At 39.0% G+C, this 22,460-nt stretch overlaps 1 protein-coding gene across 1 annotated transcript in view; it reads right to left on the bottom strand.

Annotated features, from left to right (window-relative positions):
* The window catches only part of CMPK1 (cytidine/uridine monophosphate kinase 1), a 34,744-nt gene extending 13,118 nt beyond the window's left edge, over positions 1-21,626 (bottom strand). The window contains exon 1 of the mRNA XM_047085040.1: positions 21,392-21,626. Coding sequence (XP_046940996.1) covers positions 21,392-21,562 — 171 coding nt within the window. The 5' untranslated portion in view covers positions 21,563-21,626. The remainder of the gene's footprint in view (positions 1-21,391) is intronic.
* Positions 21,627-22,460: the final 834 nt, after the last annotated feature.

Here is a 22,460-nt window from a genome sequence, read left to right on the forward strand (position 1 = left end):
TAATGGATAGGTACAGATGTCTTGTTAATCTTAGAAAACACTCTCTGGGGGTGCCTGGGTGGCTCAGTCGGTTGAGCGTCCGACTTCGGCCCAGGTCATGATCTCACGGTTCGTGAGTTCGAGCCCCGCATCAGGCTCTGGTCTGACAGCTTAGAGCCTGGAGCCCACTTCGGATTCTGTGTCTCCCTCTGTCTGCCCCACCGCTGCTTGCACTCTGTCTCCCACATTGTCTCAAAAATAAACCTTAAGAAGAAAAATTAAAAAAAAAAAAAAAAAAAGAAAATACTCTCTGATCTTATTAACTGAATGATCAATTCTTATAGTCACTGTAGAGCCTACAAGCTACACACTCATATCACTAAAACCCAAATGTTGTTGCAGGTGGCCTAAGAGCCTAGAGTTCAGTTAATTCATTTCCTGTGAGAACACTTGGAGGACATAAATGAAACCACTTACATGAAGCCCTTGCCTCTCTATTTCACCTTAGGAAAGAGAGTTTTTAAAATATTAAGCAGGCCTAATTGTATTTCTTATTTTTAAAAAATAAATAACATTAAAATCAGAATATCATTTACCTGGGGAATACCAAAAGTAATAAAGCCACCCTAAGAGATACTTGAGAATGCAATTTGTAAAAAGACTCAAAATAACCACAACATTTTGGGGCGCCTGAGTGCTCAGATGGTTAAGCGTCCAACTTCAGCTCAGGTCATGATCTCATGGCTCATGAGTTTGAGCCCCACATTGGGCTCTGTGCTGACAGCTCAGAGCCTGGAGCCTGCTTCAGATTCTGTGTCTCCCTCTCTCTCTCTCTCTGCCCCTCCCCGGCTGACACTCTGTGTCTCTCTCTCTCAAAAATAAATAAAAAACATTATGGGGCACCTGAGTGGCTCAGTCGGTTAAGCATCTGACTTCAGCTCAGGTCATGATCTTGCAATTTGAGAGTTCGAACCCTGCATCGGGCTCTGTGTTGACAGCTCAGAGCCTAGAGCCAGCTCCAGATTCTGTGCCTCCCTCTCTCTCTGCTCCTCTCCACCTTGCACTCTGTCTCTCACTCTCTCAAAAGTAAATAAACATTAAAAAATTAAAAATAGGGGCGCCTGGGTGGCGCAGTCGGTTGGGCGTCCGACTTCAGCCAGGTCACGATCTCGCGGTCCGGGAGTTCGAGCCCCGCGTCGGGCTCTGGGCTGATGGCTCAGAGCCTGGAGCCTGTTTCCGATTCTGTGTCTCCCTCTCTCTCTGCCCCTCCCCCGTTCGTGCTCTGTCTCTCTCCGTCCCAAAAATAAATAAACGTTGAAAAAAAAAATTAAAAAAAAAAATTTTTTTTTAAATTAAAAATAAATAAATAAATAACATTTAAAAAAGTTTTTAAATAACCACATTTTAATAGCTCAGGTTCTCCTTAAGGGCTAGAATTTATCTGGATTTACGAATCAACTTGAGTAAAATGTGCAAAGGATAACAAACTCTGAATTCAATAATATATGCAAACATAGCATTTGAGCATCTGCAAAATTACCATACTAATGGCAAAATGCAGCTACAGAAATACAGAATCCAGCAACAACCACAAGAAAAGAACCTTGCATGAAGTCACATACTCAGAACACCGAACTGAAAGTTAAGGGATCAAGTCTTAAAATTAAACGCTCACAACCCTGTGTGACACTGGAAAATTTATGTAACCTTAGAGCTCAGTTTCTTCATCTGTAAAACAGAATTATTATTTATATTACCAGAAATAATACCTACACTACACTATCAGCTGCAGCATAGTATCATTAGCTATTATAACTAGAGGTGTCTCCTAAAGAACATACTCCTAAAAACATTGCTAGATTCAAGACCTACTATGAGAGCGCAAACTCCCAGATCCCATTCCAGTTATTCCAAAGTCCACAATAATCAGTGGCTACCCTAACAAATTACATACCAACAAAGGAAAAATACTACCAAACTGGCTCAACAGCATATGAAATGTACACAGGAAAGGAACAAAAGCAATAATAATAACAACTAAGTATAGAACAAGTATAGTATGATAAATGACAGTCCAATCCACTATGCAAATAGCCTCAAATACAGAGTCTCCAACAAATGGCAACAGTGATATATTTGAGTACATTTAAAAATTTATGAGAACCAACAAGAATTTATCTTGCTTACTATCTTCTTATAAACAAACAGATCAATTTCAAACCCACTAGCAATGACTAATTAGAAAATACACATTTTAAAAAAGATCCTATTCAAAACAGCAATAGAAACATAAATTTAGGATTAAGCCTACAACTAATGTGTAAAAATTATATAAAGAAATTAGAAACCCTTGAAACTATTATTATCAAAAGATGGTATGGGGCGCTGCCTTGCTGGCTCAGCCAGAAGCAAAGAGCATGTGACCCTTGATCTTGGGGTTGTGAGTTTGAGCCTCATGTTGGGCAAAAAACTGACTTAAAAAAATAAATCTTTTTAATAAATAAATAAACAAACAAGGCATTCTTTGCTTCTGTGTTCCTCAACAAAAAGATGCAATACTGTAAGTATTTTAAAATTCCACAAATTAATCTATGAATTTATTGCAACCTCAATCAAAATTCAACTGGAATTGATTTTTTAATGAAACCTAATGAACGGATTCTCAAGTTTATCAGAGTAAATGTGAGAAGAGAATGGCCAAAACTGAAAATAATTTTAACAACTACAAGTGGGACTTGTCCCACCACGTGGCATAAAATATTATAAAACTACAGTAATTAAAACAGTATACTAGTATAAAAATAGGCAAACAGAACAATGAAAGTGAACAGTCCAGGAACAGAGCCAAGTAAGTGTAAATGGGTATTCAATAAATGACAGACTTAGCATCTAAAATTCAAGGAGCGGGGGCGCCTGGCTGGCTCAGTTGGTACAGTGTGCAACTCTTGATCTTGGGGCTGTGAGTTTGAGCCCCATATTGGCATAGAGTAAAACTCAACACAGAAAGGAACTATTTAATAAATGATACTTGTGCAACTAGGTACCCTGGGAAAAAATTAAATTAGATACCCACATCATACCATATGCAAAATTAAAACAACACAAGCAAAAAAACTCTATGACAGTACTGGAGGAAAATAATCCTGAGATAGAAAAAGGCATTCTAAAACAAGAACCAAGTCAGTTAAGGTTTATGTTTGACAACATAAATAATAAACACTTAATGAACAAAGAAAGATATCATAAATATAATCAAATAACAGGCTAGAGCATGGAAGAAAATGTTTTCACCATACAAAGGTGACAGGGTAATATACACTGTACATAAAGAGATCATACTCAGGCACCTGGGTAGCTCAGTCAGTTAAGCATCTGAATCTTGATTTCGGCTCAGGTCATGATCTCATGGATTGTGAGATTGAGCCCCAAGTCAGGGTGTCCTGACAGCATGGAGCCTGCTTGGGATTCTCTCTCTCCCTCTCTTTCTCTGCCCCTCCCTAACTCGCGCACATGCACACATGTGTCTCTCTCAAAATAAATAAATAAACTTTAAAAAATCACACTAACAAATAAAGAAAAAAATACAGGAATGGGCAAAGGATAAGAATAAACAATTCACAGAAAAGAAGAAAAGAACAGATGTTCAACCTCACTGGTAATCACGAAAATTTAAATTAAAACAATGTGATTCATTTTCCACCCATCAGATTGGTTAAAATAAAAAGGCTGTTATATCTGGCTTTTCCAAGAATGGAGGTGGGGGTGGGGAGGAACCATACTTTGCAGAAGTGTAAACTAGTTCAGCCTTTTTTGAGAGCAATTTAGCAGAATCTATCAAAATTTAAGTCTGCATACCCTCTGGTCCATTTCTAGGAGTTGTGCTACTGAAATAGTTGTACATGTACACAAAGACATTACATAAATGAATGTTCACATAAGCATCATCTGTAAACAGAAAATCAAAATGTTCACCAATATATGAATATACCACTAAATATACCACTGTATATATTATGAATGAAGTAGAGCTATCTATAAGTTCTGATATGGAAAGCTATCCAAGATACACTGTTAGGGAAAAAAATGCAAGTCAAAAACAATAGGCAATGTGTGTGCACGTATGTGCACATGCATTGTATCTGTGTATAGATACATCAAAAAAGGAAAAGAAAGGCACACACAAAAAAATTGATGTGATTACATAATCTGAGGTTAAGGAGAACTTTCACTTTTACTTTACGTACTTTCAAATGTTTGACTCTTTCATAATGTACATATATATGTATAAACTTTTTAAAGTTTTAATTTAATATATATATACATATGCTTTTACATAAAGCATATACACTAACCACCCATTTCTAAATGGCAAATATCACAAAGAAAAATTCATAACTTAAATGTTTATTAATATAAAATCCTAACAAAACAGCAAAATGAAATTCAAAGTAGCCTCACATTAAAGATAAAAATCCCTATGTTAAAAAAAAAAAACATCTGATTTCAAGAAAAAAGAGAAACAGGACTTGTGCAATCAAAAAACTTACTTAAAATTTAAAACTAAATCATTGTAGAGAATAGCAAAAATCAATTCAAATGTTTGAACAAAAATTTCCCTGGAAAGGGACCCATTTCTTAAACAAAGGAGAAACAAAAGTATAATATAGCAACACAAAAACGTACTGCATGGGCATGAAGTCAAGAGTTATAGGAGACAGAAAACAGTCCAGTTTTATAGCCTAGAAACAGATGGAAATTTAGAGACAACACTCAGTTAAGAATCCAAAAAGCACATCAGCAAAGGTTTAAAAGGAAACATTTTAATGAAGCCCTACTCTAGACACTAGGGTTCAAAACTGTAAGCAAGTTGTTCTGGGAAGGACACCTTCATGGCAAAGACAACATACTCACACTACTTCTAGTCTCCAGGGCACTTTCAGACTGTTATTGTGCCAAGCAATATCTCTCAACTGATTCCTTATACATAATTAATCTTGCTTAGACAACAAAGAACCATCTTCATTTTGATATACCAATCTGTGTTAATAGAAGAAAGTGCAAGCAAAACCACTATTAGGCTTGAAAAGGTAGTGCATGTTTTTAAAATTCGGGGGTATAAAGTTCAGTTTATTACATTTTGCTCAATATTAAATTAAAGTCAGCAAGGGGCGCCTGGGTGGCGCAGTCGGTTAAGTGTCCGACTTCAGCCAGGTCACGATCTCACGGTCCGTGAGTTTGAGCCCCGCGTCGGGCTCTGGGCTGATGGCTCAGAGCCTGGAGCCTGTTTCCGATTCTGTGTCTCCCTCTCTCTCTGCCCCTCCCCCGTTCATGCTCTGTCTCTCTCTGTCCCAAAAATAAATAAACGTTGAAAAAAAAAATTTAAAAATAAATAAATAAATTAAAGTCAGCAAAACAAATGAATAAACAAGGCAAAAGAAGAATCTGATCTCCAGATACAGAAAATAAACTGAGGACTGCCAGAGGGAAGGAGGATGGGCAAAATGGGTGAAGGGAAGTAGGAGACACAGGCTTCCAGTTATGGAACAAATAAGTTATGAGGATAAAAGATAAAGCATAGGGAACAGGGGCGCCTGGGTGGCGCAGTCGGTTAAGCGGCCGACTTCAGCCAGGTCACGATCTCGCGGTCCGTGAGTTCGAGCCCCGCGTCAGGCTCTGGGCTGATGGCTCAGAGCCTGGAGCCTGTTTCCGATTCTGTGTCTCCCTCTCTCTCTGCCTCTCCCCCGTTCATGCTCTGTCTCTCTCTGTCCCAAAAAATAAATAAATGTTGAAAAAAAAAATTAAAAAAAAAAAAAAAGCATAGGGAACATAGTCAATAATATTGTAATAGCACTGAATAGTGACAGATGGTGGCTATACTTGTGGTGAGCATAGCATAACCTATAGATGCTGAATCACTATGCTGAACACCTGAAACTAATGTAACATCATTGTGCACCAACAATCAATCAATTAATCAATAAAAGTCAGTCTAAGAATATACTTTTTTTAGTTTATTTATTTTAAGACAAAGAGAGGGCGCACGTGCACAGGCGGGAGAGGGGCAGACAGAGAGAGAGAGAGAATCCCAAGCAGGCTCCGCACTATCAGTGCTCAAACTCAAGAACCCTGAGATCATGACATGAGCCGAAATCAAGAGTCAGACACTTAACCGACTGAGCCACCCAGGCACCCCTAAGAATACACATTTTTTATGGCATAGCCATCAAATCTTAGCCCAGCCTGGAATTTAATGCTGGCCACAGATACCTGTATCCATTTTATAATATAGAGCAGAATATAAAAGACCCTCCGTTCTTGATCAGAGACTAACTTCTTCATAGAAGGGGAACAGTAGTAAGCCTATGGGAAATTTTATGGCAAATTTTCTTTCCTGCCATCACTATACAACAGGAAGAAAGCTGGAAACCATTCTATAGAATGAGCAACTTCTCTCACCCACCCCACTAGTCTGACTTAACTTGGACACAATCATGCCTAGAATCAGTCAAGGAAGTAATAACAATCTGTTATTCCCACTCTTCTTTTCCATCCACCACTATCCCTTCTTCTCCTTCATCCCCAACTCTCAGTCCCAGGTACAAGACATACACTTACCAGTTATCTTCTTTTTTAGTTTTTACCTTACTTATCAGTCTTTTGATCTCTGCATCATAGGCAATAGAAAGCAGACTGTATGTTCTAATGTGCAGGGTGTAAGGCCTCATCAAAATTAAGAACTACTGTGTTTCCAAGGATACTATCAAGAAAATTAAAAGACAACCCATAGGATGGGAGAAATATCTGCAAATCATTTATCTGGGTAAGGGACTTCTATCTAAAATGCATAAGCAACTTTATAACTCAATAATAAAAAGATGGGGCACCTGGGTGGCTCAGCTGGCTGAGCACCCGACTCTTGATTTGGGCACAGGTTGTGATCCCAGGGCCGTGGTATCAAGCCCCATGATAAGCATGGAGCCAGCTTAAGATTCTCTCTCCCTCTCTCTGCTCCTACCTGCACCTTAAATGCACACTCTCTTTCTCTCTCTCAAAATAATAAAATAAACTTTTCGGGTGCCTGGATGGCTCAGTCGGTTTAGTTTCCAACTGGTGATTTCGGCTCAGGTCATGATCCCGGGGTCGTGGGATTGAGCCCCAAGTCAGGCTCCACTCCGGGTGTGGAGCCTGCTTGGGATTCATTCTCTCTCTCTCTCTCCCCCTCTCTCTGCCCCTCTCCCCTGCTCATGCTCTCTCTTTCTAAAAAAAAAAAAAAAAAAAAAAAAATTCAATAAATAAATAAACTTAAAAAAAATAAAATTAACTAAAAATGGGTCAAGGACTTGAATAGACATTTCTCCAAAAATATACAAATAACCAAAAAGTCCATGAAAGATGCCCACGTCAGTCATTAGGGAAATGCAAATCAAAACCACAATGAGATACCACTTCACACCAGTAGGATAGTTATAATTAAACAAACAAAAAATGATTAAGTGTTGGTAAGGGTATAAAGAAACTAGAACCCTTATACATCGCTAATGGGAATATAAAATGGTACAGCCACTGGGGAAAACAGTTTGGCAGTTCCTCAACAAGTTAAACAGAATTATCATATGACCCAGCAATTACACTCCTAACTATATGCCCAAAAAAACTAAAAACAGAGACTCAAATAGATGTTTGTATGCCAATGTTCACTGCAGCATTATTCACAAGGACCAAAAGTCGGAAGCAGCCCTTGTCCCACAATAGCTAAATGGATAAATAAAATATGACATATACATACTATGAAAACATTAGCCATAAAAAGGAATAAAATTCTGACACATGCTAATATGGACGAACCTTGAAAACATTATAAGTGAAAAAGCCAGACACAAAATGACAAATAATATGATTCCTCTTGTATGAAGAACCTAAAATAGGGAAATTCATAAAGGGAGGAGAAAGCGGATTAGAGGTAAAGGGAGGAATGGGGAATTACGACTAAGTGGTACAATATCTGTTCGGTGTATCAAAAAAGTTTTAGAAAAGTGATGACGGCTCCACGACATTGCAAATGCAATTAATGCCACTCAATTATACATTTTAAATGGCTAAAATGAGAAATTTTAGTTTATATTTTACCACAATTAAAAAAAATTAACAATGTAATTACCAAAACCATTGAATTACACACTTTAAATGGGTGAATTGTTTGGTATGTAAATTATATCTCAATGAAGTTATTTTTTAAAAAACACAGAATTTCTGAAAAATCACAAAATTTCCAAAACAGGGAATTAATTAATTATGTAATGTATCTAATCTATACAGTATGATATAATTATATAGGTTATATGGTAAAAGTACATTTATTAAGATGGAAATATGTTTGTGATATGACAAGTGAAATGCCGGTTTCCAGATAGCATGAGCCTACTTAAAAAAAAAAAAAAAAAAGTCTGGAAGAATACGCCCCAAAATATTGATTGATGGTAGCTTTCTCTGGATGGTAAGATTACTGATAATTTTTATACTCTTCTTTTTATATACCTGTATTTTCTAAATTTTGTGTAATGTGTCTATACTACTTGTATAATAAAAAAGTATCCAGAAAAAAAAAGGTAATCAAAATAAAAAGTGTGCTCATCCTTAATAAGACAGTTAAAGTATATATACAGTATTAGCTTACAATACTTAACCCATCATTAGGACATCTGCTCCATTTGGCAACTAATATCTTATTTTGAATATAAACAGCATTTATGCTGTAAACTTCCTTAAATCTATGTGCCCTTTCTAGGATTTTTCAATGTAAGCTAACTCTAAATATTTTCTCTAAGTACAAAAATAGTTCATATTCAATAGACTCTAAAATACCATACCAGATTTCCTAAAATCTATAAACTGATTAGTATAATCATTCCCTATGTTAGAGTAAACAATGAGAATATAATGCTTCCCCAAACTACTTTTATCCAAATTACTCTTCTATCTCTTTCCTAAACATCTTTTTTAAAATAATGTTACCATTTACACATTGTCATATACTGTGCTAAATACTGTAGAAGCATAATTTCATCTTTGTAACAACCCAGTTAAGTTGGCATTATCATCGCTTTACAAATGAAGATACAGAATCAGAAAAGTTAGCGAATGTAGCTGTAGGTGGTAGGCTGAGATTCAAACACCTGGCCTCAAAGTCTACATTCTTTCTAACAGTATGCTAGAGTGTAAGAAAGTTAGTCCTAATATCCCATTTCTTACATATTTAAAATTTTAAAAATGCATACAAAATTCTATTTCAGAAAGCTATTCTTTTTCCCAACTTCACACATTCTTTGTTACCAGTCTGAAGCTCTATGTAAACATGAAATCCAGCAGGAATTTATTAAATACAATTCCTTGGTGCTCACATTCATAAAGCACAGAATAGCAAAGAAGGTATACATATTTGTAGTGACTGGATAATTTGCCTCTGATTGTACTATACTGGATTACATGCTAACACTGAAGTCTCAGGATACAGATTTGTTTTAAGGCTGGCAAAACTGCCTACTTCTACACTCCTCCTTTCACAGGAGGGAAAACTGAGATAAACAGACTTGCCAGTTAGTGGAGAGGAAACTGGCACTTGAACCCAAGTCTCCTATCAATCCACACACAGTGGGCATCTGAGGCAATTCCTAGGTGACAGACACGGAGACAGTCTTTTGCCTTGAAGGTACTTACAGCCTTTAAATAACAGAATCTGCTGGCAGAAATTAAAAAGGAAACTCAAAGTTGATGTACTTTATAATTTTGTTGTATCCTAGCACGGAGATGAGATCAGAACTTCATCCATACCAAACAGCCAGGCATGTCTGACCTACCATCCAGCCAGATTCTAACCATCTTTCCTTCATTTGCTTCATTCTTGTCTTTATGATCCCACTACCACTCTGACACCATTACCGTTTTCACTTTCCATTTGCCTCACCCAATAATCACTAAGTGCCAGATACAATTTTCCACTATTTAAAAACCTAAATTAGCTAATAAGTCAGTTCCCAATCACATAATCCAAACATCTGGGCTGTCTCTTTACTCCCTGTAGACACCAAGAAAATATTAATTCATGTTATTATCTACCTAAATCATACATAATTATAAAGGTAAATCTTGTAGGGTAAACTAATGGCATACACCCATGACAAACACACTAGGGAAGTTCCAAACAGAAAGTGGGCAGGGAAGCAGTATTTTGTATAGCCCCAAGTTAAGCATATTTGTTTGTTGACATAACATATGTTCTAATGATGAATAAAACCAACTCATGGGTCTTCTGGAGAAGACTGATGGAAACCAGGCATGGAACATGATTCATGGGACCCAGTCCCTCAAAATGAAAGTTTCTGACAATGGTAGGTAACAACTGGTGCTTTTTCCTTTACCAAAGTAATGTTTTGTTAAGATTTACCAGGCAGCATAAAAAATGTCAGCAAACAGTATGTACAATCACACCTGTTCTCTATTAAATTCTAAGTGCTCTTATCACATGTTTAGTCTGTAAAAATGTTCTTGATTTGCCAGGTTAAAGCAATAGAAATGTCAGAGTAAATACATTTTCATAGGCAACTGGGCTAAAAGTATTAGCTTTAAGGTGAACAAGAGTCAGTGTGATGAGGCCAACATGACACAAAGAATGAGACAGTTATCCCCCATCTCCACCCTTTCTCTCTTACCTGATCTAAAACTCCCACTACTAGGGGCACGTGGGTGGCTCAGTCAGTTAAGCGTCTGACTTCGGCTCAGGTCTTGATCTCATGGTTCCTGAGTTCGAACCGCATGGGGCTCTGTGCTGACAGCTGAGCCTGGAGCCTGCTTCACATTCTGTGTCTCCCTCTCTCTCTGCCCCTCCCCCACTCACACTCTGTCTCTCTCTCTCTCTCACCCAAATAAATAAACGTTAAAAAATTAAAAATAAATAAATAAAACTCCCACTACTGGAGCAACTTCTCTGAAACTCTCTGAATTTAAATTCAGAAGGATAACTGTTGAAATTGTGACTGAGAGGTCTTCAGGGACTACAGTCCTCTCCCCCTTGGTGTCTTAACTGAAACGTGGTGTTTAGATTAACCCATTATTGTCACTGACACTTTAACCCAAAGGGTACATACACATCAAGCAGACTTTAAAAGAGTAAGGATAAGGGAAAGAACTGATACTGAAGAGACGCTTTCAGTTAAGACTTAGGTAGAGGAATCTAATTTTTGTGGGGGTGGACTATATACATACATTCAGAGAAATCCCCCCTGCATAGAAAACCCATGTAGTTGGAAATATGTATATGTGTGTGTGTGTGTGTATATATATGTATACATACATATATATGTATATATATATTATATATATACATATATATGATATATATTATATATATTATATATATAATACATATATATTATACATATATGTATATATGTATAATATATATGTATATATATGTATTATATATATATCTTAAAAATAAAAGAATATATATACATATATACACGTTTATATACCCATGTAGTTGGATATATATACATATATGGGTGTGTATATATATAAATGTATTATATGTATACCCAACTAGTTGGATATATGTATATGTGTGTATATATATATACACATATATATTATATATACACATATATATTATATATATACACATATATATTATATATATACATTATATATTATATATACATATATTACATATATATTATATATTATATATACATATATATTATATATACATATATATTATATATACATATATATAATATATATACATATATATACACACACACGTATACATATATCCAACTAGTTGGGTATACATATAATACATTTATATATATACACACCCATATATGTATATATATCCAACTACATGGGTATATAAACGTATATATATGTATATATATTCTTTTATTTTTAAGATTTTATTTTTAAGTAATCTCTATACCCAACATGCACCTCAAATTCATAACCCTGAGATCAAGAGCCCATGCTCCACCAATTAAGCCAGCCAAACATCCCAAATGGAGTATTTTTTAATAACATTTTTCCTTTATTTTCTTAAATAATCTCTACACCCAACATGGGGCTCGAACTCACGACCTCAAGGTCAAGAGTTGCATCCTCTACCAACTGAGCCAGCCAAGCATCATTCATATATTCTTTTTTTAATGTTTATTTATTTTTGAGAGAGAGAGAGAAAGAGCATGACCAGAAGAGGGGCAGAGAGAGGAGACACAGAATCCAAAGCAGGCTCCAGGCTCTGAGCTGTCAGCCCAAAGTCCCACGCAGGGCTCGAACTCATGAGCCTCAAGACCATGACCTGAGCCAAAGTCAGACACTTAACCAAGACTAAGCCACCCAGATGCCCCACAAATTCTTTTTTAATGCATAACTGAGCTGGCAGAAAATTAAAGGAGTAATTCAGATTTAGAAAAATCAAGAAAGCACAAATCCAGAGTGAGTGAGTGAGTGAGTGCTGGAGTTGTGTCTGCCAGACACAATGGGATTTAAAGGCCCACAAACTGGTGAACAGAGACAGAGACTGAGGCCTAAATAGGACTGGAGATCAGATCAAAGAGCTCCATGTAAAGAATGTCCTAAAGGATGACACCCTCAGTGGCTGAACTAGAAAAGAGAACCCACTATGCAGAGAAAACAGCAAAAATTCCTAACCATAAGCTCATATAAAGAAACTTTTAAAGGATATACTTTAAAAAGGAAAATTATCTCTGAAGGAAGTTCTGAGGTACAAAAATAATTGGTGAATAGAGAAGCTGGTATACATGTGAGTTATTCTACACAAACATTACATCATTGCTATAAAATGTTAACAAGTCATTTGTAGGGATTAAAAAAATCAATATACAATTTGAATCCTGGAAAACAGAAGAGGATGGAAAATAGAGTTATGTATTCTAAGGTGTTTCTATTGTTTAGAGGGAGGAGAGTAAAAATATTAATCAATATTAGACTTAAGTTAAATAACATGTATGCTTAAAGTTTCTAGGGCAAACACTAAAAACAGACTGTATAGCTACAAAAGTAGGAGGGAATAAATGGGGCAGGAGGCAGGATCCCAATCAAGTTCAAGAAAGTAGATGGGGGGAGGCGGACAGGTAAAATTAACACATAAAAAGATGATAGTACAAACAGCTAACATTTATATATGATTTACCATGTGCCAGGCACTGCTCTAAGAACTTTACATATATTAGCTCATTACCTCCACAACACCCCTATGAGGTAGACACTATGTATCATTATTCCCATTTTACAGATGAGGAAATTTAAGCATAGAGAGATTAAATGACTTGGCTGAGGTCACACACACAGTAGGTGTTAGGTGAAAATCAAACCCGGGCAGTCTGACTCTAGAACCTAAGCTCTACATACTTCATAGGTATGACACTTTGATATATATATATTTTTAATGTTTATCTATTTTTGAGAAAGACAGAAACAGAGACACAGACACACACACACACACACACACACACGGAGACAGTGCCAGCACTAGCAGGGGAGAGGCAGAAAGAGAGGGAGACACAGAATCCGAAGCAGGTTTCAGGCTCTGAGCTGTCAGCACAGAGCCCGATGCAGGGCTGGATCTCAGGAACCTTGAGATCATCACTTTGACACTTATTCATATCCTTTCAATTAAATTTTTCTTCAGTCTAAATGACTCAGAATGCCTCCCAAAATGTTGCTACTTACACTGCTCAAGACATTTGCTTCATTGACTATTTATGGATACAGAATAGGCAAAGAGGGAGGGGTGCTAACATATATGAAGTAATAATACGTATTAGGCAGTCTGCCAGACATTACACAGGTTCTTTTGATTAATCTCCACAATCACCCTGAAAAGTAGATTAACATCCCATTTTTCAGTGGAAGAAACTTTTTAAAAAGCCAAAAATTTAAGTAACTCACCAAGGGGCAGGAACCCAGGTCTGAATGGCTTCAAGATTTACTTACATGTTCAATTTGTGCCAGATGTTGTGCTGGGCACTAAAGATATGAGAGTAAATCAGAAAGTCAGGGTTCTCACCCTTATGGAGTTTGATGGTCTAATGGGGGAGTCTGTGGGGTTCCTGGACCCAATTCTAACTTAAGGAGTAGGTTCCCTTACACAACAAACAACACAGCAGAGTGTTCTCAATTCTCAAGTATGGCACTATCTACCCAGAGATATTGTCATCTTCCACAGGTTAAAGGGTCAGTCCGAGGGGGTTGCCCCCCAACCACCACTTCAGACACCAGCTGCAGTCAAAGGTATTGCCTGTACTTCTGACCAACTGACTATAAATTAGAGGGCCCACGGTCCCCTCTTTGGGCTTGATTAATTTGCTAGAATAACTCACAAAACTCAGAGAAACGCTTTACTTACTAGATCATCAGTTCACTGTAGAGGGAGCAACTCAGGAACAGCCAGAGAGATGCAGCACAAGGGCATAGAGCTTCCCTGCCCTCTCCAGGTGAATGTCTCCCCCTGGATCTCCACGTGTTCACCAACCCAGAAGCTCTCTAAAACCAGACCTTGGGGTTTTTTTGGAAGCCTCTTGCATAGCCATGTTTGATTAAATCACTGGTGACTGGCAAGTGATTAAACATCCAGGCTCACTCCTCTCCCTGGAGGGAAGAGGGAGGGGCGAGACTGAACGTTCCAACCCTCTGATGACTTGGTTGGTTTTCCTGGCAACCAGCTCCAGCCCTTAGGTGGGGTCCAAAAGTCACTTCATTAACACAACAAGAAACATTTCTGTAATGCTCAACACTTGGGAAATTCCAAGGGTTTGTGGGAGCCGTGAGTCAGGAACTACGGACCACAAATTGTTAGAAAATACCTGAGTATTGTTCAGATCTAATTACTTAACAAATACAACTATTAGATATTTCTTTTGGACCAGGTTAGGTTTGAAAAAATTACTGAGACACTAAGGGCACCATGAACTGAGGACATCTGGGAATCTCTGTATAAGCTAAGATCTGAAGGATAAGCAGGCATTTCAAACGCCTTGCAGGAGGAGTAAAAGACCAGGTCCCCACTGTTTAAATTTTTTTTTTTTTCAACGTTTATTTATTTTTGGGACAGAGAGAGACAGAGCATGAACGGGGGAGGGTCAGAGAGAGAGGGAGACACAGAATCGGAAACAGGCTCCAGGCTCTGAGCCATCAGCCCAGAGCCTGACGCGGGGCTCGAACTCACAGACCGCGAAATCGTGACCTGGCTGAAGTCGGATGCTTAACCGACTGCGCCACCCAGGCGCCCCTGTTTAAAACATTACAATACAGTTAAGGTAAAACTAAAAGATAAACAATTTTAAAACAATTTAATGTTAAACTTTAATATCTGCAAAAGTTTTTCATATCTTTTCTCATAAAATTCTGTTAGTGTGTGTCTATCTCCACTAAATTGAAAGTCCCTAGAAGCCTATATCCCCATAGACAGAACACACAGTCTACATTCAGGAAATGCATTCTGGGTCAGTCTCATATAGGTTTACTCTCCTTAGGCTTTTCTCAAAAATGAAACCTCAAATTACCTTATTCAAGGGCTTTAAGTACTCTCTACTCCCCCACATCTCCTAGCTGCTTCTTTCCTATGGCCCTTCAGAATTGAGTTCAGAATGGAAACCAATTTGACAATAAATTTCAAAAAAAAAAAAAAAAGAATTGAGTTCAGAGCTATCACCTCTCCTGGGAAGACTTCCCTGACCCACTGGGAAGTCACTGGACTGAAATTGAAATGTCCCTTATTTAATGGTATATTTAGTTTATTTCTACCATAGGACTTACCACTCTATTCTGTAGTAGTCACCAATTAACTTCCTTGACTCCACTCTAAACTGTAAACTTCCCTCAACAGCAGGATCTAAGCCTTATTCATTTCAGCAACAATCAGAGTACCTACCTCTCAAAAAAAAAAAACAAAAAAAAAAAACAAAAAAACAAAACTGTTTTTGGAATGAATGACAAGGGAAATTTTTCAAATTATGCCTTTTCTTCTTTATGGACATCTTGAAAAAAATAAGGAATTTACTCAGAAAAACTTTAGAAAGGAGATTTACAAATGTGCAAAAATTACATTGATAACTATCCAGTGCTAATAAAGAATCATACACTGCTAATGGAATTGTAATAACTATGTTTTTGAAAAGAATTCTGATAATGAATTATCAATTAAAATTAAAAATGCATATATCCTCTGACTCAGCAATCCTTTTAGGGACCTAACTTACAAAAATAATAGTATCCATATGCAATGTTATATTTACAAGGAAGTTTGTTTTTGCTGTTGTTTTTACAAGGAAGTTTTCTGAAGTACTGTTTGCAATAGTAAAACAATTCCTGCAGACTATCCTGAATGTCCATCAGTAGGGGAATGGTACAATTATGCTATAGAACATGTATTTTACGGAATATTCTACAGCTACTAATAAGAATGGGTTAAATCTATATGTAAAGACCTGAAAGGTATGTAAAGACCTGAAATGTATCCATGATACATTCAGCAGAAAATAGAAAAATCCCATCTAGAGGTAAAAAACATATATTGGTATTTTTATTTCTAAGAATATTGAGAGAGATGGGGAAGCAGTTAATACTAGACAGCTAATATGAGTGACATCAGAATTAGAGGAGACTTAACTCTTCCCATCCAAGTAAGTATTGTTTTTATAACTGAAAACCAAAGCAGGAGGAAAAAAGGAAGTTTCGAAAAGTAATGACAGTAATATCTCAATATATTCTCCCCTCCTCCAAGTTCTTATTAAAAAAAAAAAAAAATTCTAAGTTACAACCACCTTTAATAAAAAGGTGGTACTTCAGAAGAGTCAAGAATACTGTGGACTATGTCTTTTATAGATAATTTAAACTTTCTTTAAAAAAAAACCAGAAAAACAAAAAAACCTATCTCTTACTCTACCCTATCCCACCAAAAGGAGAGAAAGGCCTATTCTTAAACAAGCTTAATGTCCAGTGGATCATCCTATCATCATTCTTCTATGAGAGGTAATCTTTGGGGATTTGGAATTAGGAGTTTGGATATTTTAGAATACTCAGAAGATTTTCACAACCATACCATTTATTCACTGAGAGTAAGCAGAAGTGTTACATAAGAAATATTTATATGACAGGGTTAGGTCTCACTCAAGCACTTCTGACCTGAAATTGGGAGAGCTAACTGCTACTTGGGCGCCCCCTAAAGACCAAATTCTTAAAACTTTTTACATCTTAGGACAAATTAGTGTCCTCTAAAACGGATTCAAAAAACATTCCCCCCGCCCCCCACCAAATACTTATTAAGCCCTTACTAAGTGCCAAGCACAATGTTCCACACTGGAAACACAAAGATACATAAAATCGACTTTCTGATTTCTACATGTTTAAATTTAATACCGTCCCCAAATTTCTAAGTATAGTAGGTAGGAGGACCACACAAAGTATAAGTTCCCCCATACAGGTCAGGAGAAAGTTATAAAACAGAAAATGATAAGAATCCTTTTAGGGTACTAGAGAAAGCAATTTGGCATGGAGATAAGCTTTAGCATAATTTGTTTATGTAAGCAAAATGTCCACCACCTTTAAAAGAGAGGTTAAAATATCCTTTCCAGCTAACACATGCAAAATTGGGGTTATTTTGAAAGACAAATTTAGGTTATGGCATCATAATTTTTCTTGGGTCAAAGCAATATAAGTAAAGCTTAATTTTAAAAATTAAAAAAGGTTGGGGCGCCTGGGTGGCGCAGTCGGTTGGGCGTCCGACTTCAGCCAGGTCACGATCTTGCGGTCTGTGAGTTCGAGCCCCGCGTCGGGCTCTGGGCTGGTGGCTCGGAGCCTGGAGCCTGTTTCCAATTCTGTGTCTCCCTCTCTCTCTGCCCCTCGCCCGTTCATGCTCTGTCTCTCTCTGTCCCAAAAATAAATAAACGTTGAAAAAAAAAAAAATTTAAAAAAAAATAAAAATTAAAAAAGGAGAAGTATCCCTGAAAGGATTGCATGATTTAGAAAACAATTTTCAAAAACAAATAGAGTACAAGAGGACACAGAGTTAGAAACAATTAGAAAATGAAACAGGGGTGCCTGGATGGCTCAGTCAGTTAAGTGTCAGCACAACACAAAACCTGCTTGGGATTCTCTCTCTCTCCCTGCCCCTCCCCTGCTCACACATGCGCGCTCTCTCTCTCTCTCTCTCTCTCTCTCTCAAAAATAAATAAATAAACTTAAATAAAAAACAAACAAATAAATAAAACTGACGAAGACCAGTACAAATAAATGGGCAAAGTCAACCCCTAAATCTCCCTCAGATCATTCCTTCTCAGTTCAGAACACTTTCAGATGATACTGTATCAGATTTGCCTTTTCTTCCCTCAAGGTCTGGGAGCATAAGTAGTAGAGATAGAATTCACCTCAAGGAAGCAAGGAAGGAAGTTTGGAAAAAAGGAAGGAAAGAAGAGAAGAAAGGAAGAGGGGGAGGAAAGGAGGTAGAAAATAAAGAGACAGATAGGTAATAAATAAATTATACATACATACATACATATATACCAGCTTCCCTCCAGTTACAGCCTTGATCACTAATTGTGATGCCCCAGGACACTGGAGGGCCAGATATTCTGATTCTGCAGCCAGACCTAAAAAGGTACTTCTGGCAGCCTGAGTTGGAAATCAACATAATTACTCACCCCCTCAAATTGTATTTCAGCCACATTTCAGGTACCCTGTGAGCTAAATTAGCACTGGCATCACAGATAGAGAATTTAACCTTGACTCGTATAATCTTTCCTTACAGAAAAAACTTAGTCCCCAAAATTACAATTGTTTAGGGATTCAGCTTATGTTTGCCTATGAAATAAAATATTGGGTCAAAATACAAAAGACAAAGAGGAAAAGAAAAGCCCTCTGCCTTAATTGCTCATTAGACATTCCATTGTTTAATTTAGTCAGCTAGGAGACAGCAATTGCTAAATTATAAACTATTTGGAATTTGCAGAAATCAGCTTAATTGTTTACGGCAACTGGAATCAATGGCAACTATTTTCATGAAAGAAGATGACAGTTTAAAACAATTTGAGCTCATATAATTGCCAAAATATTAAAAAATAATATATTATGAAACATTTAATTATGGAAATTTATAGTTGATAATTAATAGGTTTAAAATATTATTAGCCACTACTGAACAGAGTAAAGAATAAATACCAGTTACAGAATGTGTAGATTATTTTTAAAGCAGTGGAGTAATTTGACTATTATTAGCTTGGATGTGGATGTTTAAAGCCACGTTATGATTCAGAAACAAAATATTTAAACGCATTCAAATATAGCAGCCGTAAGCCAATTTTTAAAGTAATACTATTTCAAAGTAAAAATAACCAATCTCATAAATTACAAACGGGAAGTCAAAATGTAGAAAAAAATTATTTACATCTATGTGTGCCAGATATTTTACCTCATTTAATATCTGGAAATACCATACCAGATATGTATTATTCCTCTCTATTCACAGAGGAGGGCCAGCCAAAAGTAACAACTTCCGGGGGGGGGGGGGGGGGAACACCTGGCTGCTGGCTCAGTTGGTAAAGCAGACAGAGCAGGCAACTCCTGATCTCTGAGTTGTGAGAGTTCGAGTTCCGCGTGGGATGTAGACATTACTTACAAATCTTGAAAGAGAAGAGAAGAAATAGTAAATGACAAAGGGTTTGAAACCATATGTGTCTGGTTCTGAAGTCTTTTCTCCTTCCCCTATCATGCTATATACATGTAAGAATCATTTCATATATTTAAAAAACAAAAAACCCAAACCTGAAATCATCCAATCGCCACTAGTCTTAAAAAGTTAAAAGAACCAACAAAAATAGGGAGGGAGCACTTAGGTGGCTCAGTCCGTTAAGCATGGGACAGGATTTCAGCTCAGGTCATGATTTCATGATTTGTGGGATCAGGCCCTGCCTGAGGCTCTGTGCTCACAGCACCAAAACTGCTTGGAAGTCTCTCTCTGCCCCTCCCCCACTCACGTGTTTTCTCTCCCTCTCAAAAAAAAAAATCTTAAAAAAAAAAGGAGAAAATATGTTTTTGGTTGAAATAGTTCCACCTTTGTTTCTAAAAATGATCAATAATTATAAAGACAGCTGTAAAACATAATGAAGTAGATGTTACCATTCGATCTTCTTTAGAGATGTTCTTTAGAGAATAAAATATAGGACAGGAGTGGATTTTATGAACACAGAGGAGAGAAGTGAACGCCCAAAGCTAATATAAGCCATATTCTGGAAAAGAGGAGGGAAATATTTTAGAAGTTCTGGGTCAAAACTTTTGTGGTCACCGAGTTTCACAGGGATTGTTTGGGTGTTTTACAGCTCTGCCAGTCGTCTCTTGTTTCTAGATACCCTCTGTTTTTCTTCACTCCCAACATCATTCCCCAGATTCTTCAATAAGCCTTACTCCTCACAGTGTCACTAACCACGTTATCTATTCGAAAATTAACAGAACTGAACCGGTAACCTTAACACGCCGTGAAGCAACAACAAAAAAAGTAACAGAATTTTAGAGTTGGGAGGTATTTTACATTGAGTTTAAATCTGGGTGCACAGCCTCCTATGGTCTAGGGCGCAACTGAGACTCGGAGAGAGGAAGTGACTTGGCCAAGGACAAAGCCTGAGTTGGCAGCGAGACCAGACGTTGAAGCTTGAACTCAGACTCGGCTCCTCGGCTTTTCCGACCACACGAATCTGAGCTGAGCCTCAGAGCCGGTACTGCCATTGACAGAGCGGGAAAGTGCTCCGGGCAGATCACAGATTATTACCTCAAGCAACACCCTGTCCCCTGAGGTTCCTTTCCAGGGTTAAGACCACGATAAGGTTAGTTGAGATGTTGGCGTTTCTAGAGGGCTTGCGGGCAGGGGCCAAGTAGACAAACCGGTCTCCCTTCCACACAGCTGCGAGCGCACACCGCCTCTAACCTAAATCCACGCTCCCGCCGCCTTCACCCACCCCATAACCGGTGACACACTGAACTCGGCGCGCCGGAGGTCCCCGAAGGCTGATCCTCCCGGATCCCCTCCCAGCCCACTCTCCGGATGAAATTGGTCCCCAAAACGTTAAGGAGAGAGGGGTGCAGGAACAAAGCGACCCCAAGCGGTCCCCCTCCCTTCTGGGCACCCCCCGCGGCGAGGGGACGTGGACTACGAGTCCCGACAGGCAGCGCACCGCAGAACCCTCGATAACCGCCACGCGGACGACGCGATGGTCGCCGGGACTAGTAGTCCGCTGAGTCCGCGGCTGCCGGGGGGGGGGGGGGGGAGGCGCGCGGACCGCCCGACGCTGCGGGACAAGCCGACCCGGCGTCCGGTCAAGCCCAGGGAGCGCGCCAGCTACCCGGGCCTCACCTCGACGATGCGGGCGCACTGGGTCCCCTTGCCGGCCCCGGGACCGCCGAGGACGAACACGACCAGCGGTTTCATGAGGCGGTGAGGCCAGAGGAAAAGCGGCCGGCAGGTCAGCAGCGGGAAGCTAAGGCCCAGGACGTGCAGCAGCCTCCGGCCGCAGCCACTCAGCATACACCGCGTCTCAGCCGCGTCTTGGCCGTCTTGGTCGCTGAGGGAGCTGACAGCGGCCGGGCCGGCGGCGGCGGCGCGGGGCGGGGCGGGGGGAAGGGGGCGGGCCGAGTCGGCGCCCGCCGCGGCCCCGCCGCCGTGGCTGCCGAGGCGTCCGCGCCGCGGCCGGAAGGGGCGGTGCCTCTGCTGCGTTCTAGGCGGCTGCGCTCCGGCGCCGCCCGTGCGGGTCCGCGCCCCTACTAGTCCCCGCCCCTCAGCCGGCTCATTCATCCCTCCGCAGGCAGTTCGTCCAGTGCGCAGGTCCCCATCGCGCGCCTTGTCTGACAGGCCTGTGTGGAGTGTGCGACGCGACACACGACAGAGAAAACCTATTGTCTGTTTGCGAGGAGTTTAAGTTGCAGTGGGGAGGCAGCCGACCTGAACAAGCCAAGGGAAGAATAGATAGATGACAGAAAAGAAGGGAGAAAGAAATAGCGATACAGGCTTTGAAGGAAAAAAGCGGAAGAATAACAAAGGATGGATACAATTTGGAGGCGGTAGTCAGGTAACATTTAAGCCAAGACATAGGGCATAGGAAAGAGCGAAAGCAGGTAAAGACTGGGGTAGTTCCCACAAGAAGAACTTGTGCAAAAAAACCCTAAAATGGCTTGTGTTGGAAAAAGCCAGAGAGACCTGAGTTGTAGGAATGAGGCACAGGATGGAAAGTGGGGGGGGTCAGGCCCAGGCAGGTCGTTCAGGCCCTTTGGTTATGGAAAGGAGTTGGGGTTACATTCTAACTGCAGTGGGAAGCCCTTTAATTGTAACTCCAGTTCTCGCCTGCCTGCGTGAGAGAAAAACCTTAAGGGAGAAGAAAAGGCGTCCAAGGAATGAACCACATGTGACGATTTAAATTAATTATATT

Source organism: Lynx rufus, unplaced genomic scaffold (genome assembly GCF_022079265.1).
Source record: "Lynx rufus isolate CCGP_SWC_20201006 ecotype Redwood Valley unplaced genomic scaffold, mLynRuf1.p SCAF_2, whole genome shotgun sequence".
NCBI lineage: Eukaryota > Metazoa > Chordata > Mammalia > Carnivora > Felidae > Lynx > Lynx rufus.